The sequence below is a fragment of the Entelurus aequoreus genome, linkage group LG10, assembly GCF_033978785.1.
Source record: "Entelurus aequoreus isolate RoL-2023_Sb linkage group LG10, RoL_Eaeq_v1.1, whole genome shotgun sequence".
Lineage (NCBI taxonomy): Eukaryota > Metazoa > Chordata > Actinopteri > Syngnathiformes > Syngnathidae > Entelurus > Entelurus aequoreus.
In genome coordinates this window covers 25,647,674-25,675,473 of record NC_084740.1, presented here as the reverse complement: position 1 = coordinate 25,675,473, position 27,800 = coordinate 25,647,674, and the positions used below count along the sequence as shown (strand labels likewise).

Genomic DNA, 27,800 nt, shown 5'->3' with positions numbered 1-27,800 from the left:
GTCAGCTCCTTCCTGTCTCCTCTTCAGAGTATTTTCGAGTTGATTTCATCAGCGAGCCACGGCCAATCAATGCGCAGCTGCTGACTAATGGAGCGAGGCGGATCCTACGCCCAGGTCATTACGGTTTTAGCAGCCGTTTTGGATTGGTTGGGAAAGATGAACAAATCAATTTTGCAACAAACAACTCAAGCGGCGGTAATGCCGTGCCACGGATCACTGGTCTGTTCTATTCCTGACATGAGAAAGGCGTCGATATATTGGAAGGAATGTTTAAAAAGTTCAGTCAGTCTACTCACCGTGATTCGTTCATCTCGATCGTCGATGTTCGTTCCGTCTTTTTTCCAAGAGATGGTGGGTTCGGGGTGGCCACGCGGGGGCTGACACTCCAGAACCGCCGGCTCTCCTGCTGCCACGATGACGTCGGCGGGGTTCTGTCTGAAGTCGTCACGTAGAACTGCAAGATACAACAAAAAACTTAAATTCTAACGAAACCTTGAGGAGTAGTGGTATAACTACAGATGTCTTTGTGATCAGATTTTTACCGACACAGAACACAATACCAACAATTGGATGGAAATGATTCACCATTCGGGTCTTCCCAAGATGCCAACTATTTGACATAAAGTCATGCCATCAATATCCAAGAATTGTCCTTCGAGATTTGGTAGAAAAATGATTCCAGTCTTTGTTTAAGGCCACGGGTCAATGTCCAAGTATCGTGCCCATAAAAAAAGACTAGGACTCTATAAAGACTTGGGCCTTCGTCTTTGGATGGAAATAACACAACCATACTAAAGAAAGCAGATGTTGTTCATATTTGCAAGCGTCATAAAGATGCCAAGGAAATGGAATTGTAAGATTCCATCCAATGCAAGCGGAAACATTCCTGAACTCTTCATTCCTTACTTTTATTTGCTGTGCTACTGATTACAAACCCCGTTTCCATATGAGTTGGGAAATTGTGTTAGATGTAAATATAAACGGAATACAATGATTTGCAAATCATTTTCAACCCATATTCAGTTGAATATGCTACAAAGACAACATATTTGATGTTCAAACTGATAAAAAAAATTTTTTTGCAAATAATCATTAACTTTAGAATTTGATGACAGCAACATGTGACAAAGAAGTTGGGAAAGGTGGCAATAAATACTGATAAAGTTGAGGAATGCTCGTCAAACACTTATTTGGAACATCCCACAGGTGAACAGGCAAATTGGGAACAGGTGGGTGCCATGATTGGGTATAAAAGTAGATTCCATGAAATGCTCAGTCATTCACAAACAAGGATGGGGTGAGGGTCACCACTTTGTCAACAAATGCGTGAGCAAATTGTTGAACAGTTTAAGAAAAACCTTTCTAAACCAGCTATTGCAAGGACATTAGGGATTTCACCATCTACGGTCCGTAATATCATCAAAGGGTTCAGAGAATCTGGAGAAATCACTGCACGTAAGCAGCTAAGCCTGTGACCTTCGATCCCTCAGGCTGCACTGCATCAACAAGCGACATCAGTGTGTAAATGATATCACCACATGGGCTCAGGAACACTTCAGAAACCCACTGTCAGTAACTACAGTTAGTCGCTACATCTGTAAGTGCAAGTTAAAACTCTCCTATGCAAGGCGAAAACCGTTTATCAACAACACCCGGAAACGCTGTCGGCTTCGCTGGGCCTGAGCTCATCTAAGATGGACTGATACAAAGTGGAAAAGTGTTCTGTGGTCTGACGAGTCCACAATTCAAATTGTTTTTGGAAACGGTGGACGTCGTGTCCTCCGGACCAAAGAGGAAAAGAACCATCCGGATTGTTATAGGCGCAAAGTTGGAAACGGGGTTTGTACATGCCAGCCTTTTTAAATGGCAGATATGAACAGATGACTTCAATCCAAGCAAACTCCTACAGCCATACAGCAGGTCTTTGTTTGGATCAGCTTCTACTCTTGAACCGCTGCACACCAAAGGATGCACATTTGTCAAAAAAACGCAACCCGACTGTGTTGCCTGTGCTTTTTTTTTGTGACAAATACACCACACTGGCGCTGCTATTGAAGCCCAATGTTTGACTTAAATGGACCAAAAGGGTCGTAGCACCAAATTCTGAGACCCCTGACTCCTGAGAGACCCCACGTCCCACCCTTAACCCAAGGTCTCCATGCACTAAAAAACAAACTATTGCATGAAATAGATTGAAACCAGCTTTTTTAAAACACCTGTAAAACCTTAATTATGGTTTGAATTTAGAAAAGGGGATTAACATATCTGGACTAGAACATATCTACATAACCCCTACCAAAATAATTTGCTTTTGTTTTTTAAAAACAAATGTTTTGTTTTTTTGGGACAAAAAACTGTCAATAAATTCAATATAAAGTGGCCACAATATGCATTTAAATATTCATATAATCTTTCCTTTACTTCAGAGTGTAAAATAGAAATTAGCTGATTCATTCTTCTGTAGGGTAATACGGATCATAATAATACACCATAAATGTTATAATTATATTATTATTAGTGCATCTTGGGGGTTAAGCCTCCCTCTGTCTTTAAAAACCTAGTGACACCTCTGATTTTTAACTTCAATTGAGGGTTCTTGAACGCACCACAGTTATATGCAATGATGCACAAAAGTGAAACTTTTTACTATACTGCCACAGGTACTGTACATTTAGCTGTACAATGCTGGTGCTTTGTGTGAATGATTAAAGGTGAGCTTTGATGTTGTTATGATGTCTGTGTTTGAAGTTAGGTTTGCCGCCATTGAGGTGGAACAAACCATTTCGCATTGTTTGCCCAAGTCGATGGGGTTGATCGTCACAAAGTGAGGCCCACACGTAAACTAATAATATCATACCTCATAATGGGGGTGAAATATTGTTGTGAGTGGATAATTAGCAGACATTACAAGCAGTGGCATGAATATTTAAATGTTTATGTTGTGGTTTTTATAAAATATTCAAATTAGGCATCACTTAGGCAAATTAGCTTGCATTAGCTACCTTTTGGTATTATCTACTGCTTCCATTAAGGTCATTATGTTTATCTTTTCTAGCAAACCTAATGTCTGTGTTAGGATTTCTTAAAAAAAAAAGATTACATTTACATTTAAACATAAATAAGTATAGCTCTAGTAAGACTTAAAATTACACTACAAATAGCCACATATGTGATGATGACAATATTATACATGACTGCTTGTATCTTTTTGTGTAAGCTAACAACACAAAAGAGTGAACATTTGTCAAAACATGCACATCTACTGTGTTACTTGCACTATTAATTTTCAGACAAATGCACCACAAGAGGGCGCTCTCATGAAACCCCATACGTCGGATTGTCTTGGAATTCGCTCGCTTTAGAAAACGCTCACTGTAACTTCAGGGTGTTTCGTTGAATCACCATGAAATCTGGTACACACCTGTAGTGAAGTAAGGTGAATTATATTTGTATAGCATTTTTCTCTAGTGACTCAAAGCGCTTTAAAAAGTGAAACCCTTTTTTTGAACCAAGGCACATTTTGTTCATTGAAAAAAATCCCGAAGTACACTACCAGCAGAAAATGTTATAAAACGAAACTCAATAGCTTATAATGACAATTTAAAGTCGTTCTCATCAAATACTTGACAACATGTTTCGAAATGAATTCAAACCATAACCACCCATGCATCACTAATTCTCTTGTCTTAAAGTAGGCCTGCAAAGCAATTAGCTACCTGCTGCCACCTACTGATATGGAAAAGTATTTCATGGTTACTCTGCCGATCTCCCAACAGCACAGACACTCAACAACAGCACATTATTTGCGGATTATAATTATTGGTTCACAAAAAAGTCTTTTTTAGAACAATTAGGTGAAATTGCATCATTTTGCACGGCACACCAGACAATATCTCACGGCACATTAGTGTGCCACAGCACAGTGGTTGAAAAACATTGATCTAAGTTACACTATATTGCCAAAAGTATTTGGCCACCCATCCAAAAGATGAGAATCAGGTGTCGTAATCACTTGGCCCGGCCACAGGTGTATAAAATCAAGCACTTAGGCATGGAGACTGTTTCTACAAACATTTGTGAAAGAATGGGCCGCTCTCAGGAGCTCAATGAGTTCCAGCTTGGAACTGTCATAGGATGCCACCTGTGCAACAAATCCAGTCGTGAAATTTCCTCGCTCCTAAATATTCCAAAGTCAACTGTCGGCTTTATTATAAGAAAATGGAAGAGTTTGGGAACAACAGCAACTCAGCCACCAAGTGGTAGGCCACGTAAACTGAGTAAACAAAGTGCAAAGAGGTCGCCAACTTTCTGCACAGTCAGTTGCTACAGAGCTCCAAACTTCATGTGACCTTCTAATTAGCCCACGTACAGTACGCAGAGAGCTTCATGGAATGGGTTTCCATGGCCGAGCAGCTGCATCTAAGCCATACATCACCAAGTCCAATGCAAAGCGTCGGCTGCAGTGGTGTAAAGCATGTCGCCACTGGTCTCTAGAGCAGTGGAGACGCGTTCTCTGGAGTGATGAATCACGCTTTTCCATCTGGCAATCTGATGGGTGAGTCTGGGTTTGGAGGTTGCCGGGAGAACGGTATTTTTCGGACTGCATTGTGCCGAGTGTGAAATTTGGTGGAGGAGGAATTATGGTGTGGGGTTGTTTTTCAGGAGTTGGGTTTGGCCCCTTAGTTCCAGTGAAAGGAACTTTGAATGCTCCAGGACACCAAAACATTTTGGACAATTCAATGCTTCCTTGTGGCAACAGTTTGGAGTGGGCCCCTTCCTCTGACTGTGGACCAGTGTAGTACAAAGCAAGGTCCATAAAGACATGGATGACAGAGTCTGGTGTGGATGAACTTGACTGGCCTGCACAGAGTCCTGACCTGAACCCGCTAGAACACATTTGGGATGAATTAGAACGGAGACTGAGAGCCAGGCCTTCTCGACCTACATCAGTGTGTGACCTCACCAATGCGCTTTTGGAAGAATGGTGGAAAATTCCTATAAACACACTCCGCAACCTTGTGGACAGCCTTCCCAGAAGAGTTGAAGCTGTAATAGCTGCAAAAGGTGGACCCACATCATATTGAACCCTATGGGTTAGGAATGGGATGGCACTTCAAGTTCATATGTGAGTCAAGGCAGGTGACCAAATACTTTTGGCTATATAGTGTATATTAGAACCAGTGTGAGTGGCACCGGGAGCAGGTGGGTAAAATAATCTTGCCCAAGGACACAACGGCCACGCCGCCTCAAGGCATGAATATGTGTGTACAATTTGAGCAAGATTGGTGGAGAAACATCTTTGCAGGGAAACAGATTTAGTCACTAATTGGTCACGCTATTAACCAATTGTTGAATAAAACGTTGGGGACATCTATATCAATATCTGGAGCAAATGGATCGGGGCATACAGTGTGTACGGTTTGAAGGCAGACTCAACTGAACAGGTTTACCCAGAGGGAAGGTGGGAGAAGTAATAAAAAGACAAACAGCGGCGTGCCAGTAATCATTTCCCCAGCTCGGGAGCATAAAAACATGAATGGCCACACATGCAGTGTATATAATGTGTGTGCATGGACAAATAATAAGGATTATTTGTGGCTGCTTTGGGGTTCAAATGAACTTCAGTGTGGTTGTCTCACGCTCTCGCTGCAGGACTCCCTTACCTAAAGTCACGGCCAACACATTCCTGACTGAACTTAAGTGGTCCTCCTCCAAGCTACAGAGCCCCCACCTCCTCCTCCTTTCACATGACGTATTAAGCCCAAACAAAAGAGCTCAGGGATTCATCGGGATTGTTTATTTTTTGGGAATGATTCAATGTGATGCGACCTAACATGAGCGGCGCAGCTGTGGGATGAAGGCTCGGCGAGGTAATTAGCGTAGTTAAAAGCAGATGCAGTCGTCCAGGAATGCAGTTTGAACTAAACATCCGCTCAGCTCCTGTCCCTGTGTCAGCATAGGCCGCCGTGTTCTCAAGGTCGCTACTGTAAAAGCTCCAACCTTTCTTTTTTACCTAACGAGCAAACACAGTAATCTAACACGGCTGGTTTTGCTTTGATAATTATAGTGATCTGTTGTGAATTGTACCAAATTTTTCGAACATTAAGCTGATACTCTTTGCCAACGGCCATAATGTTTTGGATTATGAAAAGGTGGATTATGTTTTTGTTCTACGGCGACATCTTTTGGACGAGTTCGCTCACTGCAGGTGCTGCGGGTTGTAAATGTACTTCCGGTTCTGTGCCTTGAACCGGAAGTATATCCCGTTTCGTCTAAAGCAGGGGTGTCAAAAGTACGGCGCGCGGGCCTGAACAGGTTTTATCCGGCCCGCGGGATGAGTTTGCTAAGTATAAAAATGAAAGAAACCGCTGTTCTAAATGTGTCCACTAGATGCCGCAATAGCAATTATTTGTATCTTTGTAGATGATGCTACATATGTAAAAAAAAATAAACCACATGTTAGCGCACCAGTCGAGGAAAATGAGCAAACTACATAAATAACATAAATGAGGATTGAATGTGGAATTCCACAAGGTTCGGTTTTGGGACCAAAATTGTTTATTTTATATATTAATGATATATGTGAGGTATCAAAGTTATTGAAATTTGTATTATTTGCGGACGACACCAACTTTTATAGTTCGGGACACGACTTAAAAGCATAATCAAAAATTATTGAACAGGAAATGATTAAACTTAAGAGATGGTTTGATGCCAATAAATTATCATTAAATGTAGAAAAAACTAAGTTCATGATTTTTTGTAAGAGGAAAAGGGAGGAAACGATCAAATTGTCAATAAATGGAATAGATATTGAAAGGGTTTCTGAACTTAGATTTTTAGGAGTGATACTGGATGACGGTCTGACATGGAAATCTCATATTGCACATCTGCAGAAAAAGATGTCTAAGAGTATTTTTATATTAAATAAGGTAAAATATGTGTTAGATTATAGGGCAATGCGCATATTGTATTGTGCAATTATATTGCCATATATCAGCTACTGTGTGGAAGTGTGGGGGAACACATATAAGAGTAACATAAAGGCATTGTATCAACTACAGAAAAGAGCTATAAGGATTATTCATAAAGTAGATTACTTAGAACACACTAACATATTATTCATTAATTCAGGTTTATTGAAATTACAGGAGCTAGTAAAGTTACAGACATTATGTGTCATGTTTAAGGCTAAAAGCAAAACATTACCAGCAAATTTACAAAAAATGTTTGTCATCACTTCTGAGAATGAAGAGCATAGAAGAAAAGATAATTTCCAACATCAGTATTCAAGGACAACTTTAAAACAAATGTGCATATCAGTGGTGGGGGTTAAACTATGGAATTCTCTTTATAATGAGATAAAAGATTGTAAAAATATATTCCAATTGAAAAAAATATATAAAGACAGAACAATAAAATCATATGGACAGCCATAAGTGTTTACATTTTGCTTTATATTTATTAATTTACTTGTTTTTTGCCTGGTTTTGTATTTGTTTTTTATTATCCTGTGAGGTGTACCTGTATATTACTTCTTTTGTTTTTTTGTTCGGTTTGTACTTCATGAAGTTTTGCACTTGTGTTTTTTTTTTGTTTGTTTTGTTTTGTTTTCGTTATATTTGGATGTAATTGTTGGTTCACATATCATTAAGTAAGACTATGTATTATGTGAAGGGGGCAGGAAAATATAAGATTTTTCTTCATCCTGCTCCTTCTCAGGCATTGGTGTGTAACGGTGTAACTGAATAATTGTGTTATAATTGTCTATCAAAGATGCACATCAATGAAGGAGATAAATAAAAATGATGATGATGATGAACATCCTGTAATTTTTAGTTCAGTTTCAGTTTATTTCGAACATGCATACGATACAATGTAATGCATCACACAATTCCAGTTGTTTCATTACAGCACGTCCGAAAAGGAGTAGGAAGAAGCAGAGTTTATTTAATCCTACACCTTTTTATACCATAGCAATTATATCCAATTTCCTTGTTCTCTGTAACAGAACAGTGAACAAATAAATAATAAATCAATAATATACCAGAGTAAGCAAACAAATATTAAATACATAAATAATCTTTGTCTCAAAACAAAACAAAAAATTATGATTTTGATATTTTTTTATCTTGACAGATTGAAAATGAACACCAAAGAGTTGACTGATGAACATTATTACATAATTTATTCAGAAAGTATAAATATCGACAAATAAAGATATAATACTATTAACCGCAACATGTAAGTGTAAAAAAACCCAAAACAACAACATTATGATTTGTACATTTTCAGAATGTGCTTGTTCTATTTTTAAACAAAGAAAACAATCTGAAGTTATCTTTATTTCTAAGTTATCGTGCCGTGATTTTACCAGTCCGGCCCACTTGGGAGTAGATTTTTCTCCACGTGGCCCCCCATCTAAAACGAGTTTGACACCCCTGGTCTAAAGGATTCTTCATTGACTATAAAAATGGGACCTATTACCTCCCTGCCTGGCACTCAGCATCAAAGGTTGGAATTGGGGGTTAAATCAACAAAAATGATTCCCGAGCGCGGCCACCGCTGCTGCTCACTGCTCTCCTCTCTCCTCACCTCCCAGGGGGTGAACAAGGGGATGGGTCGAATGCAGATGTTAATTTCACCACACCTAGTGTGTGTGTGACTATCAGTGGAACTTTAACTTTTGAACTTGAATTCATAACTCCAAGCAACGTTTGTGAGTTTTACAATACAACTAAAACAATTCGTACTTACTAAACTATCATGTGTGTTTTGTGTTAGGAGGTAGTGCATCCTTAAGAGTAGCAATAACAGTTTGCCGGGACTTTCCACTTCCCACACAGTCTGTGATAATAAAAAAAAAGAGCTGGCAAGTTAGCTCAGTGACATTAAGAGCAGCTCATCTCCTCACTGTGGGACGTGCTGGAGGAAAGGAAATGGGGGAAAAAAAAAAGTTGACCCATCCGAGGCTGGAGGGAGAACTGGCATGGTACCATGTTTACACCAACACTGCTGTGACCTTCACCCCTTGCAGGACGCCACTCAATCCCCCTCTGGCCCCCTGCAAACTAACGCCTCTTAGTTGTAAACACAGCTGAGTGCGGCCTCAAACATCTGCAAAGTGTCCTCTGGGAGGCGGGGAGACGGGAGCGCTTTAGCCAGACCCAGACCTGGATGTGGTACAAAGCATCCCCACTCCCCACCCCACCCCCAAAAAATGATCCAGCGTTGTGCTTGAATCAGTTCCCGTTGCCCATGTTCCTTTCCTCCCTCCAGTAAGCCCTGCATGCTTTCCTCCTGAATAGTTCTTGCTATGGGAACAAGACTTGGTGAAAAAATAGGATGGAAAGCCTCTGACACTGTCAGTGTGTGTGTGTGTGTGTGTGCGCGTGCGTGTGTGTGTGTTGGAGATAATGAGTGTACTCCACCATTCTATCTCTTAGAGTAAGCCTGCAGCTGTCTTCTAGTGGATAATATTTCCTGCACTATTAAGAGGGAGGACCGACCGAATGCGAGTGTGTGTGTGTGTTTGCACCAAGAGAACCTCATTTGGTGTCCTAATGTGTGGAAATGAGCTCCAGTCACAAAACACAGTGTGAAAATGTTGTTTTGAGACCCCTGGATGTGTTCAAATAATGCTCATAATGAGATGGGAATCTGGCCTTAGGCACACTGCCACATACTTGCGTAATGTTTTGGAAGGAAAATTCACTCAGGCCAAAATAATAGGAACAACTACGCAAAGGACCACAACACGTTGTGAGCTCAGTGCAAGTCCGAGCACAAACTACATGCTTGTGCAAAATTCTGAATTTGGAATTCAGTCTAGATTGAATCGATTGAATAATGCCAAGTAACAATATCCATGACTTTTAGTTTATACCTACAAAATTGGTGAACCTTTTAGCATGCCAATGGCTAAAATGCTTATAGTTAGCATTTCAGTGACTTCACTATAAAAGTGGGTGACATTGTTATCACCAGGAAAGATGAGGTCACCTACCTAGGTTCCATTTTAGAGGCTAATCTTTCCTGTGATAAAATGGCAACCAAGGTAATCAAAAAGGTCAACCAACGAATGAGATTTCTCTATAGAATCTCCTCTCTGGTCAACAAAAGCACCATGAAGATTCTGGCGGGAACTCTCGTTCAACCCTTTTTCGATTACGCATGCACCTCCTGGTACCCTAGCACCTCCAAAACCCTCAAATCTAGACTCCACACATCCCAGAACAAGCTAGTCAGATTACTTCTAGACCTCCACCCCAGATCACACCTCACTCCAACCCACTTTTCCAAAGTGGGCTGGCTCAGGGTGGAGGACAGAGTAAAACAACTTGCACTGAGCCTAGTCTATAAAATCCGCTACACCTCCCTGATACCGAAGTACATGTCAAACTACTTCCTTAACGTAAATGATCGCCATAACCACTACACCAGGGGGAGCACCACTAACCATGTTAAACCCAGATTCCGATCTAACAAAGGTCTTGACTCATTCTCTTTCTATGCCACATCAATGCGGAATGCGCTCCCAACAGGTGTAAAAGAAAGGGCATCTATATCCTCCTTCAAAACCGCAATAAATGTACACTTCCAGGCAACTTCAACCCTAAACTAACACCCTCCCCGGATTGTTAATAATCAAATGTAAATAATCAAATGTAGATACTTTTTCTTATGCTTTCTGATCCCCTCTCTCTATGTCCACTACTTGCTGTACATATCCTACCAAGTCAGTCCTACACTGTTTCAATGTCCATTTCTCTGATGATGCAATTGTTGATGCTGATTGTTGATGACAGAAGTGTTGATACCAACCAAACCTAACCATTCCCCCCTCCATATCCCACACCCCGGATTGTAAATAATGTAAATAATTCAATGTATATACTCTGATGATTATCTTGTGTGATGACTGTATTATGATGTTAGTATATATTTGATAGTATATGTCTGTATCATGAATCCATTTAAGTGGACCCCGACTTAAACAAGTTGAAAAACTTAATTGGGTGTTACCATTTAGTGGTCAATTGTAAGGAACATGTACTTCACTGTGCAATCTACTAACAAAAGTTTCAATCAATCAATCAATGCTAACCTATACAACATGAGTATCAAAAGGAATTGCATGAAATTCTACTTCCTTCAATTTGAGTTGGAATTGCAAATCTACCTTCTATTCAAATAAAAAAGTGTGCACAAGCCTGTGTATAATAAAGTATAATCAATCATTACCCAGATAGTAGCAAATTAGAGCTAATGCAATTAGCGGCAGTCATCACCTGCCCTTACACTCCGCCTTTAAAGGTCGCCTGAGAGAAGTCTCAAGGTTCATCACCCCTTTAACTATCTATCCTATCTACACACACACACACACACACACACACACACACACACACACACACACACACACACACACACACACACACACACACACACACACACACACACACACACACACACACACACACACACACACATCCACACGTTGTTCCAGGAGGAAATTGAAAACAGATGTTTAAATGTCAAATTAAAATGAGATCCTCCAAGCTGCAAACATTAATGAAAAGGAAAGCAAGAAGAAAAGGAAAAGAAACAAAGTCCTAATGCCACACACTAGATCACATGAGCTTTGTTCAGAGGAAATGAAAGTAAGTACAACAAATCTTTGAAAGCATACAAAAACACGCCCGCTGCAGAATTAAAGGATTTATCAGAAGGAACTGGGAGACGATGCGGTAGAAGAGGCACACATTTCGCAGCGAGGGTCTTCTTCGCCTTTGGACGCGGTTCACTGCAGGGGAGTGAGGAAGAAGCAACAATGTCGCTGATAAATACCAAATAGATATCTTCCTTTTTTCTCTTTTTTTTGAAGGAAACGTCTTTTTCCTTTTAAATAAAACGCCCTCGCCTTGCAGCGTGTGACCTGTGTCAACTCATGCTTCAGGTGTGTGTTTACACTACATCAGTGTGCAGTTTGGCTTGTGGGTGTAGCCCACTTAAAGCCAACCGTCCACTTCTTTCTCACTCTCTTGTTACCCCTCGACCCTCGCTGCCAGCAGGAAGATGAGATTGGACTCAGCGGACTCTGGTCTGAACCCTGGCACTGCGCCCCGTGCCCTCACACTAACCCCCCTGGCCCCCCTCAGCGTGACTGCAGTAAAGCTTGAACTTCACAGTTCTCCATAAACACACGCACAATAGCGTAAGAGGTAAACAATAGGATAGAGTCAATAGGTTGGAACTTATGGATATATATTAGAGATGTCCGATAATGGCTTTTTTGCCGATATCCTATATTCCGATATTGTCCAACTCTTAATTACCGATTCCAATATCAACCGATACCGATATATACAGTCGTGGAATTAACACGTTATTATGCCTAATTTTGTTGTGATGCAACAATGTAACAAGGTTTTCCAAAATAAATCAACTGAAGTTATGGCAAAAAATGCCATATTTATTATTGAAGTCACAAGGTGCATTGTTTTTTTCAACATGCCTCAAAACAGCAGCTTGGAATTTGGGACATGCTCTCCCTGAGAGAGCATGAGGAGGTTGAGGTGGGCGGGTTTGGGGGGCGGGGTTGAGGTGGGGGTGGAGGGGTAGGGGGAAGCGGGGGGTGTATATTGTAGTGTCCCGGAAGAGTTAGTGCTGCAAGGGGTTCTGGGTATTTGTTCTGTTGTGTTTATGTTGTGTTACGGTGCGGATGTTCTCCCGAAATGTGTTTGTCATTCTTGTTTGGTGTGGGTTCGCAGTGTGGCGCATATTTGTAACAGTGTTAAAGTTGTTTATACGGACACCCTCAGTGTGACCTGTATGGCTGTTGACAAAGTATGACTTGTATTCACTTGTGTGTGTGAAAAGCTGTAGATATTATGTGACTGGGCCTCTGGACTTCTCCCTACGTCCGTGTACACAGCAGCGTTTTAAAAAGTCATACATTTTACTTTTTGAAATCGATACCAATAATTTCCGATATTATATTTTAAAGCATTTATCGGCCGATAATATCGGCAGTCTGATGTTATCGGACATCTTTAATATATATATATATAGTTTTATTATTAGCCTACAAAAATGGTCTTACTCATAAAAGTGTAACAATACGTTTATACTAGGGGTGTCCAAAATGTTTCCACTAAGGGCCGCACATTGAAAAATCGAAACATGCGGTGACTCTTTTGATATTTTTCGTTATCAAAACCTTTAGGACTACACTGAAGTTTGGGACCCATAAGGGGCTCAGTCCTAAAAATTGTCTATATATATCTATATATATATATATATATATATATATATGCATATATATATATATATATATATATATATATATATATATATATATATATATATATATATATATATATACACACAGTATATACACTTGTAAAGAACGTAATGTCATGGCTGTCTTGAGTTTCCAATAATTTGTACAACTCTTATTTTTTTGTGATAGAGTGAGACTTTTTGGTCACAAAAAACATTCATGAAGTTTGGTTGTTTTATTAATTTTTTATGGGTCAACAATATACATACAGCAATGTTAATATTTAGTTACATGTCCCTTGGCAAGTTTCACTGCAATACGGCGCTTTTGGTAGCCATCCACAAGCTTCTTGTTGAATTTTTGACCACTCCTCTTGACAAAATAGATGCAGTTCAGCTAAATTTGTTGGTTTTCTGACATGGACTTGTTTCTTCAGCATTGTCCACACGTTTAAGTCAGGACTTTGGGAAGGCCATTCTAAAACCTTAATTCTAGCCTGATTTAGCCATTCCTTTACCACTTTTGACGTGTGTTTGGGGTCATTGTTCTGTTGGAACACCCAACTGCGCCCAAGACCCAACCTCCTGATGATTTTAGGTTGTCCTGAAGAATTTGGAGGTAATCCTAATTTTTCATTGTTCTATTTACTTTCTGTAAAGCACCCGTTCCATTGGCAGCAAAACAGGCCCAGAGCATAATACTACCACCACCATGATTGACGGTAGGAATGGTGATCCTGGGATTAAAGGCCTCACCTTTTCTCCTCCAAACATATTGCTGGGTATTGTGGCCAAACAGCTCAATTTTTGTTTAATCTGACCACAAAACTTTTCTCCAGAAGGTCTTATCTTTGTCCATGTGATGTCAGATGAAACAAAAATTGAGCTGTTTGGCCACAATACCCAGCAATATGTTTGGAGGAGAAAAGGTGAGGCCTTTAATTGTTGTGAAATAATTGGAGCCTTAAATGGGTGAATAATTATTTTTTGAGTGAATAATTATTTATTTCTCACCAAAATTCTCAAGCATCCAAAGAGGCCCTACTTATAAAAGCGTTAAAAAAATGCATACATTATTTTTTTTTAAATATTTTTCTTTCAATGCTTAAATATTTGGAACAACTTCAGATCCTTCTGTCTATTAGACATTTTTATTATTCTTTTTTGTTTTTGTCAAAGAAAACTTTAGTTTTTTTGGCAAGCACACAAAATATGCATTATTTTCATAAACCTTTTTTTTTCAAAGTGGAATATTTGCTGTGAAGTAATTTGAGCCTTCAATAGCAGTAGTATTTTTAGAATGTGGCAGGAGCCGTTAAAAAAAATTACCTACATACCGGCCGCAAATGGCCCCCGGGCCACACTTAGGACATCCATGAGTTATAATGTAACCCCCCCCCCCACCCCACACACACTAAACACTTTTTTTCAATCAAAATGAAACGTACATAGCACAGGGGTGTCCAAAGTACAGCGGTATTTAAAAATTGAAAATATGGCCCGAGCATCTTTTGATTTTTCAGTATGCGGCCTTCAGTGGAAAAAGATTGGACACCCCCGATATAGCACATTTAAAGTAACCCCAGTGCTATACAGTAATACCATGTAATTAAGTCAGTGCACATATAGTGTCAATGTATACAAATCAAGACACATTTTCAAATAACTATATCGAATGAAAAAAAAAATTTGTATATATATAAAAAAAATAATTGTTTTCCCTCACTGTGGTGAAAAAAAGCAATATTTTTCTAAAATTGGCCTCACATTGTTTTTTTCCCCGTTCTATTTTGAAGGATTTATTATGTATCCATGGGAAAAACATTATCGTATGTCCGGATTAAAGTGCATCAGTGATTCATGGTTGTAAAAGGAGTCCTGTAAAAAGTCCTGTGGGTAAAAAAATGTTGTGATATAGGAAACTTTTAAACCAGTGATTCTCAAACTGTGGTACGTGTGCCCCATCTGGTGGTACGCTCACAAGTCACTTGATTAAAGTACAGTGTTTTGTTTTTCTACATTTGAACAAACAGTGTGTAATGTTACAGTGGCCCAACATATTAAAATATACTTGTTAAACAAAACCTCTGCCTTGTTTTCAATGAATACTTAGGCCTAGTCGGGAACGGCGTGGTGTGGTTGGGAGAGTGGCCGTGACAGCAGCCTGAGGGTTCCTGGTTCGATCCCCAGCTTCTAACAAACCTTGTCACGTCCATGTGAATTGGTCAATGTGGTTATAGTGTCAAAGCGCTTTGAGTACCTTGAAGGTAGAAAAGCGCTATTCAACTATAACCCATTTACCATTTACTACGCTATTGTTTTTTATAAATAAAACCTCTGCCTTGTTTTTAATGAGTACTTAGGCCTACTACGCTATTGTTTTTTTAATGCTGGTCATAATGTTTTTTTTCTGAGGTTGTACTTGGTGAAATAAGTTTAAGAACTGCTGTTTTAAACAAAAATAAAATACAGTTTTGCACAATTACCACCAACATATAAAGAGTCAAAACAATCAAATATGCAGAATTTACACATTCATTCCTTCAAGGTGTCTTGAGGGTTTAAGAAAATCCGATATGCTGATCAGTTTTTGCTAAACTGGACCTCCGACTCACCAAAACAAGGACAATGCTCAGAAAAGATCCGAAAGGAACTTGAGTGTTTTAGCAGTCAAACAAATTGGAGTTTGGCCAAAAACATTCCAAAGAAAATATGTTTAAAAGAGGAAGAGTAAAGGACGCAAATAAAAGGAGAGTAGGAGGAAATGAAGCAGCTGCTAGATCACATTTTCTGTATTTCTTGTGTATTTTACAAGGTTGTCCGTGAAGATAAGTTAACGAGGAAAAGGGTAACGATGTAAATTTGCTGAACTTTTTTTTAAATGTGGATGTATCGCTTCTTTTTGCACTTTTTGCTACGCCAACATGTTTCTTGTCAGACCCTTTGTGGATTCCTCTTGAGGACCACTTGGAGCAACACTCCTATAGACAAGTGTGAAATTCAATACGAGGTCACATCTGCAGAGTCAGGTTCTTTCCAGGCGCCTGACAGGCCGGACCCGAGCGCCCGCCTGCCTATTGGACCGACCCACTCGTCATGGACGCCCATACATTTGACAGCAATGGCAGACAATTACACAGCTAACTTTTTATTTGGGGGAGGGGGGGGTTTGCACCTGCGGCACCCAGAGTGACATGAGGTCATCCTTGGGGGTGTGACGTCAGCGACAGGCCCCCATCTGATTGGGATCCGGTGAACATTTAGCTCAGTCATCGAGTTCATTTGTAAACAAAACGCAACCGAGCAGATTGAGGCCACCATGTTTGGGAATCATTTGAAGATGAGAAGACAAGGACGTGCTGTGCATCTGCTGGCAAAATGGGGAGATAGGAGCCATACCAGCTGGAGGCCTACGGGGGATCAAACACTTTACACACTGTCACCAACAGCATGAAACAGTTCAGCTCAAAGTGGACGTCTTTGTGTCGACATTTGAGGTTAAATGGCTAGAAATAAGGAAAAGAAAAACACACACTAAGAATAGCTTACACTCCACACCAGGAGTCCCCAGTCTTTTGATTGATTGAAACTTTTATTAGTAGATTGCACAGTATAGTACATATTCAGTACAATTGACCACTAAATGGTAACACCCGAATAAGTTTTTCAACTTGTTTAAGTCGGGTTCCACGTTAATTAATTCATGGTAAAGGACATGGCTAAGGACCCCCAACCTGACCCCCTAATTATATATCCTGTATACTATTGTGTTTGAAATTAAATTGGTCATTACCTTGTAATTGTGCAATACTAGTACAAACCGCGACTCAATCAGTCAAAGTCCCTAGGAGGAGTTCGTTAAAGTATGACCCCTGTTTTTTGCCGACTTCCTGTTTGTTTCTAGGTATGGGTTCTTGAGACTTTTACATGCATCATGATGGAGGTCTCTAGCGATTCTCATGACGCTAGGTGAAACTGGGGGGGAGGAGCAATTTTTTCTAATTTTAAAGGTGGCGCTAGAGAGCCAATTTTAAAATTACATTTCCGGCACTTCCAAAATATAAACATTTTCTGAGGTGCTTGCAAAATTTGGGGAGTTTTGGTGCATGTGATGGGCCTCAAAAAGGCGTCAAAATGGGCGGAAGAATAATAATAAGTTAAAGTTAAAGCGCCAATGATTGTCACACACACACTAGGTGTGGCGAAACTATTCTCTGCATTTGACCCATCACCCTTGATCACCCCCTGGGAGGTGAGGGGAGCAGTGAGCAGCAGCGGTGGCCGATCCCGGGAATCATTTTGGTGATTTAACCCCCAATTCCAACCCTTAATGCTGAGTGCCAAGCAGGGAGGTAATGGGTCCCATTTTTATAGTCTTTGGTATGACTCGGCCAGGGTTTGAACTCACGACCTACCGATCTCAGGGCGGACACTCTAACCACTAGGCCACTGAGTAGGTATAAACGGCAATTTCAATGGGGCCCTTGAGACGCTACGCATCGCACCTGCCGCCCTAATAATAACAGCAGAGTGCAACTAAAAGCTAGCTGGCAAATAGCGTGCTAATCACTAGCTGGCAACTGGTACGCTAACTATGTAAAAATCAGCACGCTAAGCGCTAACTGACAATTAAAGCGCTATTCGCTAGTTGGCAACAAGAGTGGCAAGGCACAATTCGTGCACAAGGCAAATCAAAGTGTTTTACAGAAAATACAAGGCGAAAAATGAAAAATAAATCATTATAAAAATAATCATAATACAATTAAAATCATAAACTAAAATCATCATATAAACTGTTTTAATATAGTTAAAACTTGTGTAGATAAAATACTTTCAACTGTCATATACACAACATGTTTTTAGCCTGGATTTGAGGTCTTTCTCACATCTTCTGGAAGACTGTTCCATATTCCAAATTTTAGTGCTAACCGCTAGCTGGCTAAGGAGTGCCAATCACTAGTTGACAACTAAGGCGCTACTTGCTAGCTAGCATCCAGCGCGATAATCACTGGCTGGAAACTAGCGCGCTAATCACTAATTGGCGACAACTGTGCGAATCGCTAGTTGACAACTAGCATGCAAATTTCCCCCTGACAAGTAGTGTGCTAATCTCTAGCTGGCAACTAGAGTGCTCATCACTAGTTGACAACGACCATGCAAATTGCTAGCTGACAACTAGTGCAATAATCAATAGCTGGCAACTAGAGCACTAATCGGCGTGGCGAAGTTGGTAGAGTGGCTGTGCCAGCAATCGGAGTGTTGCTGGTTACTGGGGTTCAATTCCCACCTTCTACCTTCCTAGTCACGTCCGTTGTGTCCTTGGGCAAGACACTTCACCCTTTGCCTCTGATGGCTGCTGGTTAGCGCCTTGCATGGCATCAGTGTGTGAATGTGTGTGTGAATGGGTAAATGTGGAAATACTGTCAAAGCGCTTTGAGTACCTTGAAGGTAGAAAAGCGCTATACAAGTACAACCCATTTATCATTTATTATTTAATCGCTAGCTGACAAGTAGCCTGTTAATCACCAGCTATCTAAAACTCTGTCTTAACATGAATACAATAATATGATAAATTAAAAAAAAGGACTTTAAGTGTGCCTTATAGTCCGGAAAATACGGTACACAAATGACAAAAATAAACTAATGCTAACGATAACCTACGCTGTTTATGTGCCTTAACTCTGGGCACAGGAATATTTATGCTCCACAGTCTCCACTTGGCAGAAGTGCTCCATTTTCTTGCTGCCCTCAGTCACCTGTCGGGCAAAAAAAAAAAACGCCTCCTTGCGCGTCACGTTATGCTTACCGTCTCAGCTTGGCATTGTACTCTGCAATCTCCTACTTCTCCTTTCAAGTAGAGTCTGTTTGCTTACCATAGAGAAGTAATAATAATCAAATTAAAAAAATGTCTCCCATGCTGTAGTCGTCTTGTCAGCTTGTCTGTGATTTTTGTAATATATATTCAAATGTGGTCAATCCTCACAGATGTTTAGAACATTCTGTGCCCCTTCACCCGACATTCCCGCACTTGAAACGCTCGTTTATTTCCACCTTAAGTCCTCCTCACCCGACACTCCAATCAAACCCGGCACTGTTTATTGAACCACGGGCTGCAAAGTCACTCACTCACTCGCTCAAACGGGCTCGCCGATCGCTCCCTTGCCGGCTGACGAGAAGAATTATGATGGTTTAAACAAACACGGGCCCTCAATGGCTCCACTGTGCGCCCCCGCTTTTCATTTATGTGGCCGCTGTGTGTTTAATGCGAGAGCCTAATTGCTGTTGGATTCGGGCGCACACACACATGAGGTCCACATGTGCTCGTGTCACTTCCCTTCAGGCCCGACTGCACGTGCCAGCCTGCAAAGACATCTGCCATGGCTGCCCTTGCCAGGTATAGACTATAGTCACCCGGCATGGTGAAGCACGGACATCCCTTTGCTTAACTCGGGGGTCAGCAGCCCGGAGGAGATGCTGCTCCGTTATTGATTGAAGTAAAGTCTGAATGTCATTAAAACAGTTAGCTCCATCTTTTGACACTTCTTCCACTCCCGTCCTTGCAAACTACAACAAAGATGACGGAGAGAAGACGCTGTCGAAGGTGAGCCACGTAAATAAGACCGCCCACAAAACGTCGCATCCGGAAGCGACTGTCAGAAAGCGGCTTGAGGATGATCTGTAAAACATAATCTATGCAACATTTTGACCAAAGAACCACCATTACATGTTAGGTAGACCAGTGTTTTTCAACGACTGTGCCAGAGATACGGTCTGGTGTGCTGTGGGAGATTATGTAATTTCACCTAATTGGGTTAAAAGTTGGTACATTTTAAGTCTACTTTATACTTCTTTTTGTGCCCTTGTGTGCACGATCCTTTCCATTCTTTTTAACTGAGCTACTGTGTGGAAAATGTTCCCTTGTGGATCATTAAAGTTTGTCTAAGTCTAAAAATATTTTTTGCAAACCAGTAATTATAATCCGCAAATAGTGTGCCATTGTTGAGTGTCAGTGCTGTCTACAGCTCGGCAGACTAACCATGTTATAATCTTCCATATCAGTAGGTGGTAGCAGGTAGCTAATTGCTCTGTAGATGTCGGGAACATGGTTTGTCGTGATCCCAATATGCAACCGACAGCGGGAGGTAGGGTGCAGGTAAAAAGGCATCTATACAAAAGGTGAGTGCACCTAAGAAATGGTATTGACGCTTAGGGAAGGCTATGCAGGACAAAACTACAACTGAACTGGCTACAAAGTAAACAAAGACAGAATGCTGGACGACAGCAAAGACTTACAGCGTGTGGAGCGGAAACGCCGTCTACATCTGTACATGACAATCAACAATGTCCACACAAAGAAGGATAGCATCCGCACAACTTAAATAGTCTTGATTGCTAAAACAAAGCGGGTGCGGGGAATAGCACTCAAGGAAGACAGGGAATTGCTACAGGAAAATACCAAAAAAACAGGAAACGCCACCAAAATAGGAGCGCAAGACAAGAACTAAAACACTACACACAGGAAAACAGCAAAAAACTCAAAATAAGTCACGACGTGATGTGACAGGTCGTGACAGTACACCTACCTTGAGACAAGAGCTATAGTGATGCATGCTTAGTTATGGTTTGAATTCATATCTAACAACTGCGACAACAACTTTTTATTGTCAATATCGGCTGCTGAGTTTAATTTTTTTATGTTTTCTGCTGGTGGTGTGCCTCTGGACTTTTTTAATGAAAAAAATGTACCTTGGCTCAAAAAAGGTTGAAAAACACTGATGTAGACCACAAGAAAGTGTTTTACATTTAGAAAATAATAATAATAATAATATGACTCCTTTAATGCGCCCTTTAATCCATAGATTGATTAGATCTTTATATATGAAAAAAGATAGAAAATAGACCATTCATCGGCAGTGCGCCTTATAATCCGGTGCGCCCTATGGTCCGGGAAATACGGTAGTCATATAGTATTAACTCAGAATGCTTAGAACTAAGGGTGTTCCGATCCAATTTTGATATCAAGTATCGGTGCGATATCAACAAGAAAATAGTCGTACTGCGTCTAAAGTATCGGATATTAGCATTCCGATATGGATAGTCCATTCCAGAGCGTAATATGTTGTTAAGAAAAACAAAAAAAAACAGTATATTCTACGCTAACATTTTGATGACTGAGTTGCCAGTTTGTTTTACTGTAAAATCTACAAATTTAGCTTTTACAGTGTATAAAAAAAAAAAAATCAAATGCATCGTTAAAATCTTATAGCAGCCATAACTGCGATGTGGCCTTCAATGAAAACTAGTTTGACACCCCTGTCGCATTGGATCAATACCGGCCGATAATCAAAGTGCAGTAGTGAAAAAGTGGTGTGGGGACACCCTTAATTGGAACCACGGTTGACCAGGTACTAGAAACAGTACAGGACTCCTCCTTCTTAAATGCACTCGGACAAATGCACTTTTCTCAGATAACATAAGCCAAATAGGATTTACGTTAGCATAGCTCAGCCTATTTGTTTCCATTACGCCAGCTTTACAAGGGGCTGCTCATGCAGTAAGAAGACAATAAACACATTTTTTACAAGCAGAACAAGGCCTCCACATTCATAAAAGACAATTCACTCTTGAAAAAAAAAATGGACAGATTGAAGCCGTTCTTCCTTCTGCAGGTGGAGGACCTCCAGCACAAGTAACCTCAGTATGTTATCTCTCAGCACTCGGGCCCCCGAGCTCCAAGCTGTCTGCGTGCACGTACAAAAGAGCACATGTAACACTAGAGTGTACGCTAACACGGGACACCTGTACACTACGTCCTCTCATTATTCCACATCTCGGCTACACAGACGCTTGGAAAGAAAGTGAAACACTATCTCGTTTGTTGTATGCACAATATCAGGTACACCTGTGCCATCTAATAGGAGGCTTGTCTGTGACTGGTTGATGGTTTTTATTATTGGGTGTACTGCTAAGTCTATCTTCAGATGCGCACATTCAACAAAATTTAAGTTAATAAAGTACTTGTATTGTAAACTGCTTATTATAAAGGGTCTATGTATGATTATTCATTCACCATTTATTTGGGATTTTTATTTATTTATTTTTATTTCCCTTTCTAAATTGGGGCCTTAAGCCTTAATCAGGTCACCCCCTGTAAAAAATGGCACTTTTTTTATGCATGTGAAATTATTTTTTTATGTTTTTTAATCAAACTTTAATTAAATTTGCTGCATTTTTAGTACTAAAATCTAATTCACGAGTAATAACTTGTTTAATATACTTTTTTTGTGCAAAATAACAAATTTAACATGATTATACATACATTTGCAAACCTCCCTGACAAATCTCAGACCAGGATTCGAACCCTGCACTAAAGCAGCACGCCAAGGGAGACCGTAAAAATGTCAGGGGATATTTGATATTAAATTCTTATCGATGACGGAGCAGGAAGGGGTTAGGACTACATTTGTGGTATGATTTAAGTAATTTCACTGGTATTTAATATGCACTTTTTCATGCAAAATGGGGCCCCCCCTTGGATTGCGGGGCCTCTATGCTGTGATCTGTGTAAATTAATATTACACGCCAGACTTCTCCCTTCAATTGTAGTCTCATTATGTATATCCCGGGGAACTATAAAAAAACAAAACAGAAAAACTCTACAGTAGACATTTTATTTTGGTCTATTTATTTTGTCAGAGTTACAGGAGAGCTCTGCAGTTTTTAGGAACCTTTTGCAAAAAAGCTACCCAAAGATCATCTCTATTACTGCACTCCAATGTTTTTAAGAATCTGCTGCACAAATATGAGTCCCTCGCAAGTTTCTTTGGACTGAACTCGCGGGACAAGAGTTAAATAGCCCAAATGATGAAAAAAAGAGGACCTAACATGGAACCTTGAGGATCACCACTAGTACAACTAAAGAAGTTGAACAAATGACTACTGACTGAATCTGAAGTAAACGAGCAACAGCAACAGTGACTATGTTTACACTGCAGACCAAAGTGGCTCAAATCGGGTTTTTTCTCAATCATTTTTTTTTCCAGCTGACTGTTTACACTGCAGGTAAAATGTGATCTTTATCAGACTCCAGTGTAAATGCGCTTGTGACCCCAATGTGGCCCCAATGACACTTGCATGCACAGTTCGATAAAGCGAAAATAAAGGAAGTTGACTGGATTCTGTAAATAAACAAGGAAGTCGCTAGTACTACTACAAAATAAAATAAAGGTTGCCACACCTTAAAAATGAGGTTTATTTATGTGAAAATAAATTAAAGTAATATAATGTATGAATGGATATACTGTATATATATATATATATATATATATATATATATATATATATATATATATATATATAGTGTAACCTATTTGGTAGGGTTCTAATCTTGTCATGGCTGTTAAGTAGAGGTGACATGGACATCAGCGTGGATCTGTTAGCTTTTTTTTTCTTTTCAAACAACTTGCGCAATGTACGCAACATGTAAGCAAATACGCTGCAGCGTCAATTCCGGTCTTTCAACAATCCCTATTTCTTCAGAATCAAAATATATATATTGGTATATCACATATAGCCTATTATTTGCGCACTATTGATTAGTGATGTGCCGGAAAAATTCAGCCGACTTTGCACACCAAAACCGGATGTTGTGATGAAGTATCAGGCTTTCGCTGGCGGGCTGCGTATTTCAGTGTGCGAACAAGTCACATTCAGGTCACTTTGTGTTTAAACTGAAGTCACATTTGAAAAGACCAGATTCCCATCGTATTTGGACTACCTCCTGATGTGGCCTGAATCTGATGCAGAAAGATCAGATTTGAAGTTTTAAAACTGGCAACAACAAAAAATCTGATCTGTGTCACTTGAGGGCAAAATATCAGATTCGGTGTGCAGGGTAAACGAGGCATTCGTTACACAAATCACATTGCAAAAACTGCCAAAAAGGAGAGGACTTAAAAGGTCGCCTTGAGGAACGCCTCAGTTGTGTAAATCACAAGTTTGGTCCCCAGTGTTACAAGGTTAAAATGTCAATGCAAGGATCTGGCCTTGACACTGCTCTCAACAGACGAAGGCTGTTCTGAAAACATCCCCTGAAGGACATCACAGTGATAGCAGCTCTAACATCCCTCCGTCCTTCAACAACACCTGGGAGTTTAACTTTGCTCGTAACGCCTCCAGGCTTATAGACACAACAACACTGCACCCTTAACAATGGACATATATCCACCCCAAGTGGTATGTTGGAAAACAAAGCAGCGCCCGAGTTGCCGGCAGCTTCGAATGCCCGCGCCTTTACCCCTTGTTGCAAGTCTCAAGTTGTATGTTGTAATGTGTGCTTCGCTGACTTTTTGTTCTCACTCCCCCTCAATAAGTGCCCAGTCTGAGAACGACATTTTTATTTTACTCATCCTCCCCCAGCGCCTACCTTTTTCCAACCCTGTACTGGGCACCGTGAGTGGCAACCCATCAACGTTCCCGTTCTGTAACCCTGTACAATGTTTGTTCAAATTTCTTTGTACTTGTGCCATGACAATAAAGATCATTCCGTTCATTCGTCTGCTCCAAGATCCGCTACACAACAGGAGCACTCTTGTGTTTTTAGGAAATTGCTGCAAAAATGTTTGTCCCTCAATGTTTGAACAGAACTTGGGAATTGTATGGATTTGGCCATAGGGCTGCCAGTTGAAAAGACCTGCTCTTTACTTCTGGATAAATATTTGTTTCCATTATGCAATCCTCCATTCCACTGTGTTTTGTACATAACTAAGATAAAAAACAATCTTTTATGATCTGGGACAAAGATGCCTCTAAGCACTAACTGTGTACTTTCTCAATGTCGTCTATTCCGCCGGCTGCTGTTGTTGTTCTGCTTAGTCTGTATGACTTTTCACACTTTAATAGGATTTTGGCGCATGCACAAGCAAATCGCACGTTTGCCGCCATGAGAGCGCTCATTACAGTAAATCCTTTTAGCCTGGAAGGAAGTAAAGAAGCATTGAGCGTCCTCGCCGTGAGTTCACTCTCGCTCGGAGTGGAGCCGCCGTGATGTTTGCTGACAATATCTCGCTGTGATTGAGCCGCCCTCCTGTCTGTGTGGGCCCCCGCCGGGCGGCCCACTCTCCCAGCATCTGCAGGGATGAGGGCCTTATTAAAACAATCTTTCCAATTAACATTCCTGTCCCCGTTGACCCTCCTTGCAGATCCCCCGCCCCCCCTCCTCGCCGCCCTATGACTCAACCCCGCCATGACAAAAGGGGCAGTGTAGGAACCTGACCCGGCGACGGGACCTTTGGACGTGGCTGGACAACAAGTCGGGACAGCCCAGAAGTGTGTTGTCGTCTGTTTTGACATGTGTGTTTACCAACGTGGACCGGAACAATACAGAGACCAGACCGCTCTTTGATGACGGTTTTAGGTCGGATTACAGAAACACAAATCTTACAATAGCTTCACACTGCAAGTTGGCCTTTAGTTTTGTTGAATTAGACATACGCTCACTGGTCACAATATTAGGTACACCTGCACAGTTGACTGCGCCTGCTCGCATTATTCATAGCGGAAAAAAAACCATTTAATCATTATTTGTGATTAACACTGTCAAAAAAGCTGTGATTTGAACTGTTACCGTGGTGCATTATATGGAGATGCAATCCCAGTGAAATGTTGCTGTTTACATGCAGTTTAATGCGGTCGAAAAAAAATTAAAAAATTGCTATGACAATCAATAATATAGGTTATATTGTGAATAGGAAAAACAAGACTTATGTCACATACTTCAGTTCAGTTCAGTTTCAGTTTATTTCGAACATGCTTACGATACAATGTATGTTGTTTCATTACAGCACGTCCGAAAAGGAGTAGGAAGAAGCAGAGCTTATTTAATCCTACCCCTTTTTATATATAGCAATTTTATCCCATTTCCTTGTTGTCTGCAACAGAACAGTGAATACATAAATCATAAATAATTAATATACCCTAGTAAGTAAACAACACAAAATATAATCATTATATATTTTTATTTAAACAAAATATTACCAGGTGAAATTTAAATAAACCATGTTTTATCTTATTTTTGCGTCGTTTTATTCCATAATTGTATGTATTGCATTCTCATTGTTCCTCTGAAATGTGCAGGTGTACCTAATAAACAGTTTGCGCTTGGCTAACCAATAGCATCAGCAAAACAGCACTTTCCCTTTATGCACCAATGACGATAAATGTGAGCGAGGGGTTGCATTCAGGAGCACCCAGAATTATGAGCATCAAACATTACAACTCAAGTCAGTTGTTTTGTGCACGTTCTATTTATCCAACCATAAATGTTAATATCATAATTAATACATATTCACTTGTAGTACATCTTATTTCTTATTTTGGATGTATTACTTAGTTATCATTGAAAAATAAAAAGGCCTTGTTATTTTTGTTGTTGTGTTTTTATAATATTTGCATATCTTAAACTTTTAAAGCACCGACTTTGGCACCGTTTAAGCACCAGCACCGTTTTTTAAAGTACCGATTTGGTACTAGTATCGGTTAAAATGTAAATAACACCCATTTCTACTAATCGCTAGCTAACAAATAGCACCGCTAATTGCTTGCTGGCAACTAGCACGCTAAACACTAACTAGCTTATGTGCTAACATGAATACAAGGGACTTTAACGTCTGATCATTTTGGTGACAATAACTGTGACATAAAAATGTGGTAACACTTTAGTATGGGGAACACATATTCACCATTAATTAGTTGCTTATTAAAATGCAAATAAGTAACACATTGGCACTTAATTAGTCATTACTAAGTACTTATTAATGCCTTATTCTGCATGGCCTTATTATACAACCAGTAAGCCATTAACTAAGAGTCTACCCTCAATAACCTCAGAATTATAGCTTATTAGTAACCCTCACCCTAACCCTTATATGTTCCCCTAGTGTCCAAATAACTCTAAATTAAGTCTTTGTTACTTAGAATATGTTCCCCATACTAAAGTGTTACCAAAAATGTTTAGCTAAATACTAGGAATATTATTTCAAGCACAATATGATCATCTTTTACATTCAGGGTTAAACTGTTTGACTGTGTGTCCGTTGCTACTGATGACGCCGCCGCTCTGTTTGGGCTGACGAATGCCTAACGAGGTCCTGCGGACATGCATGGAGCAGATGTTCTCGGTGTAGCGCGTCAAAATAATTAAAAGCAGAAAGCAAGTCTCAAGGATGGGAATCAAAGCTCGGCGCTCTCATCCTTGTGTTTTGTTAAAAGTAGGCGGCAGGAAACAGGAAGTTGTTTCTTTGAAGAACGCCGTCCTCGTTTTTTTTTTTTTATGCGCGGACGACCGCTGTCGGACGACTGAGAGTAACACGATAGCGGCCGTGTGGAAGGGAGATGGCGCACAGGGATCCGGTGCAGTTGCAGCGCATCCCTCAGCCTTTCGTCACGGACACTTTCACATTTCCAACACGCCGATTCCCTCTCCAATCATTTTAGCAGGCGCTGGGGAGAAGGGGGTGGGA

At 40.3% G+C, this 27,800-nt stretch overlaps 1 protein-coding gene across 4 annotated transcripts in view; it reads right to left on the bottom strand.

The window, feature by feature from the left end:
• Positions 1-27,800, bottom strand: part of robo1 (roundabout, axon guidance receptor, homolog 1 (Drosophila)) — a 687,039-nt gene that overhangs the window by 98,989 nt on the left and 560,250 nt on the right. For all 4 annotated transcript variants that reach the window (XM_062060414.1, XM_062060413.1, XM_062060415.1 and 1 more), the window contains one exon: positions 297-454. In XM_062060414.1, the coding sequence (XP_061916398.1) occupies positions 297-454 (158 nt within the window). The remainder of the gene's footprint in view (positions 1-296; positions 455-27,800) is intronic.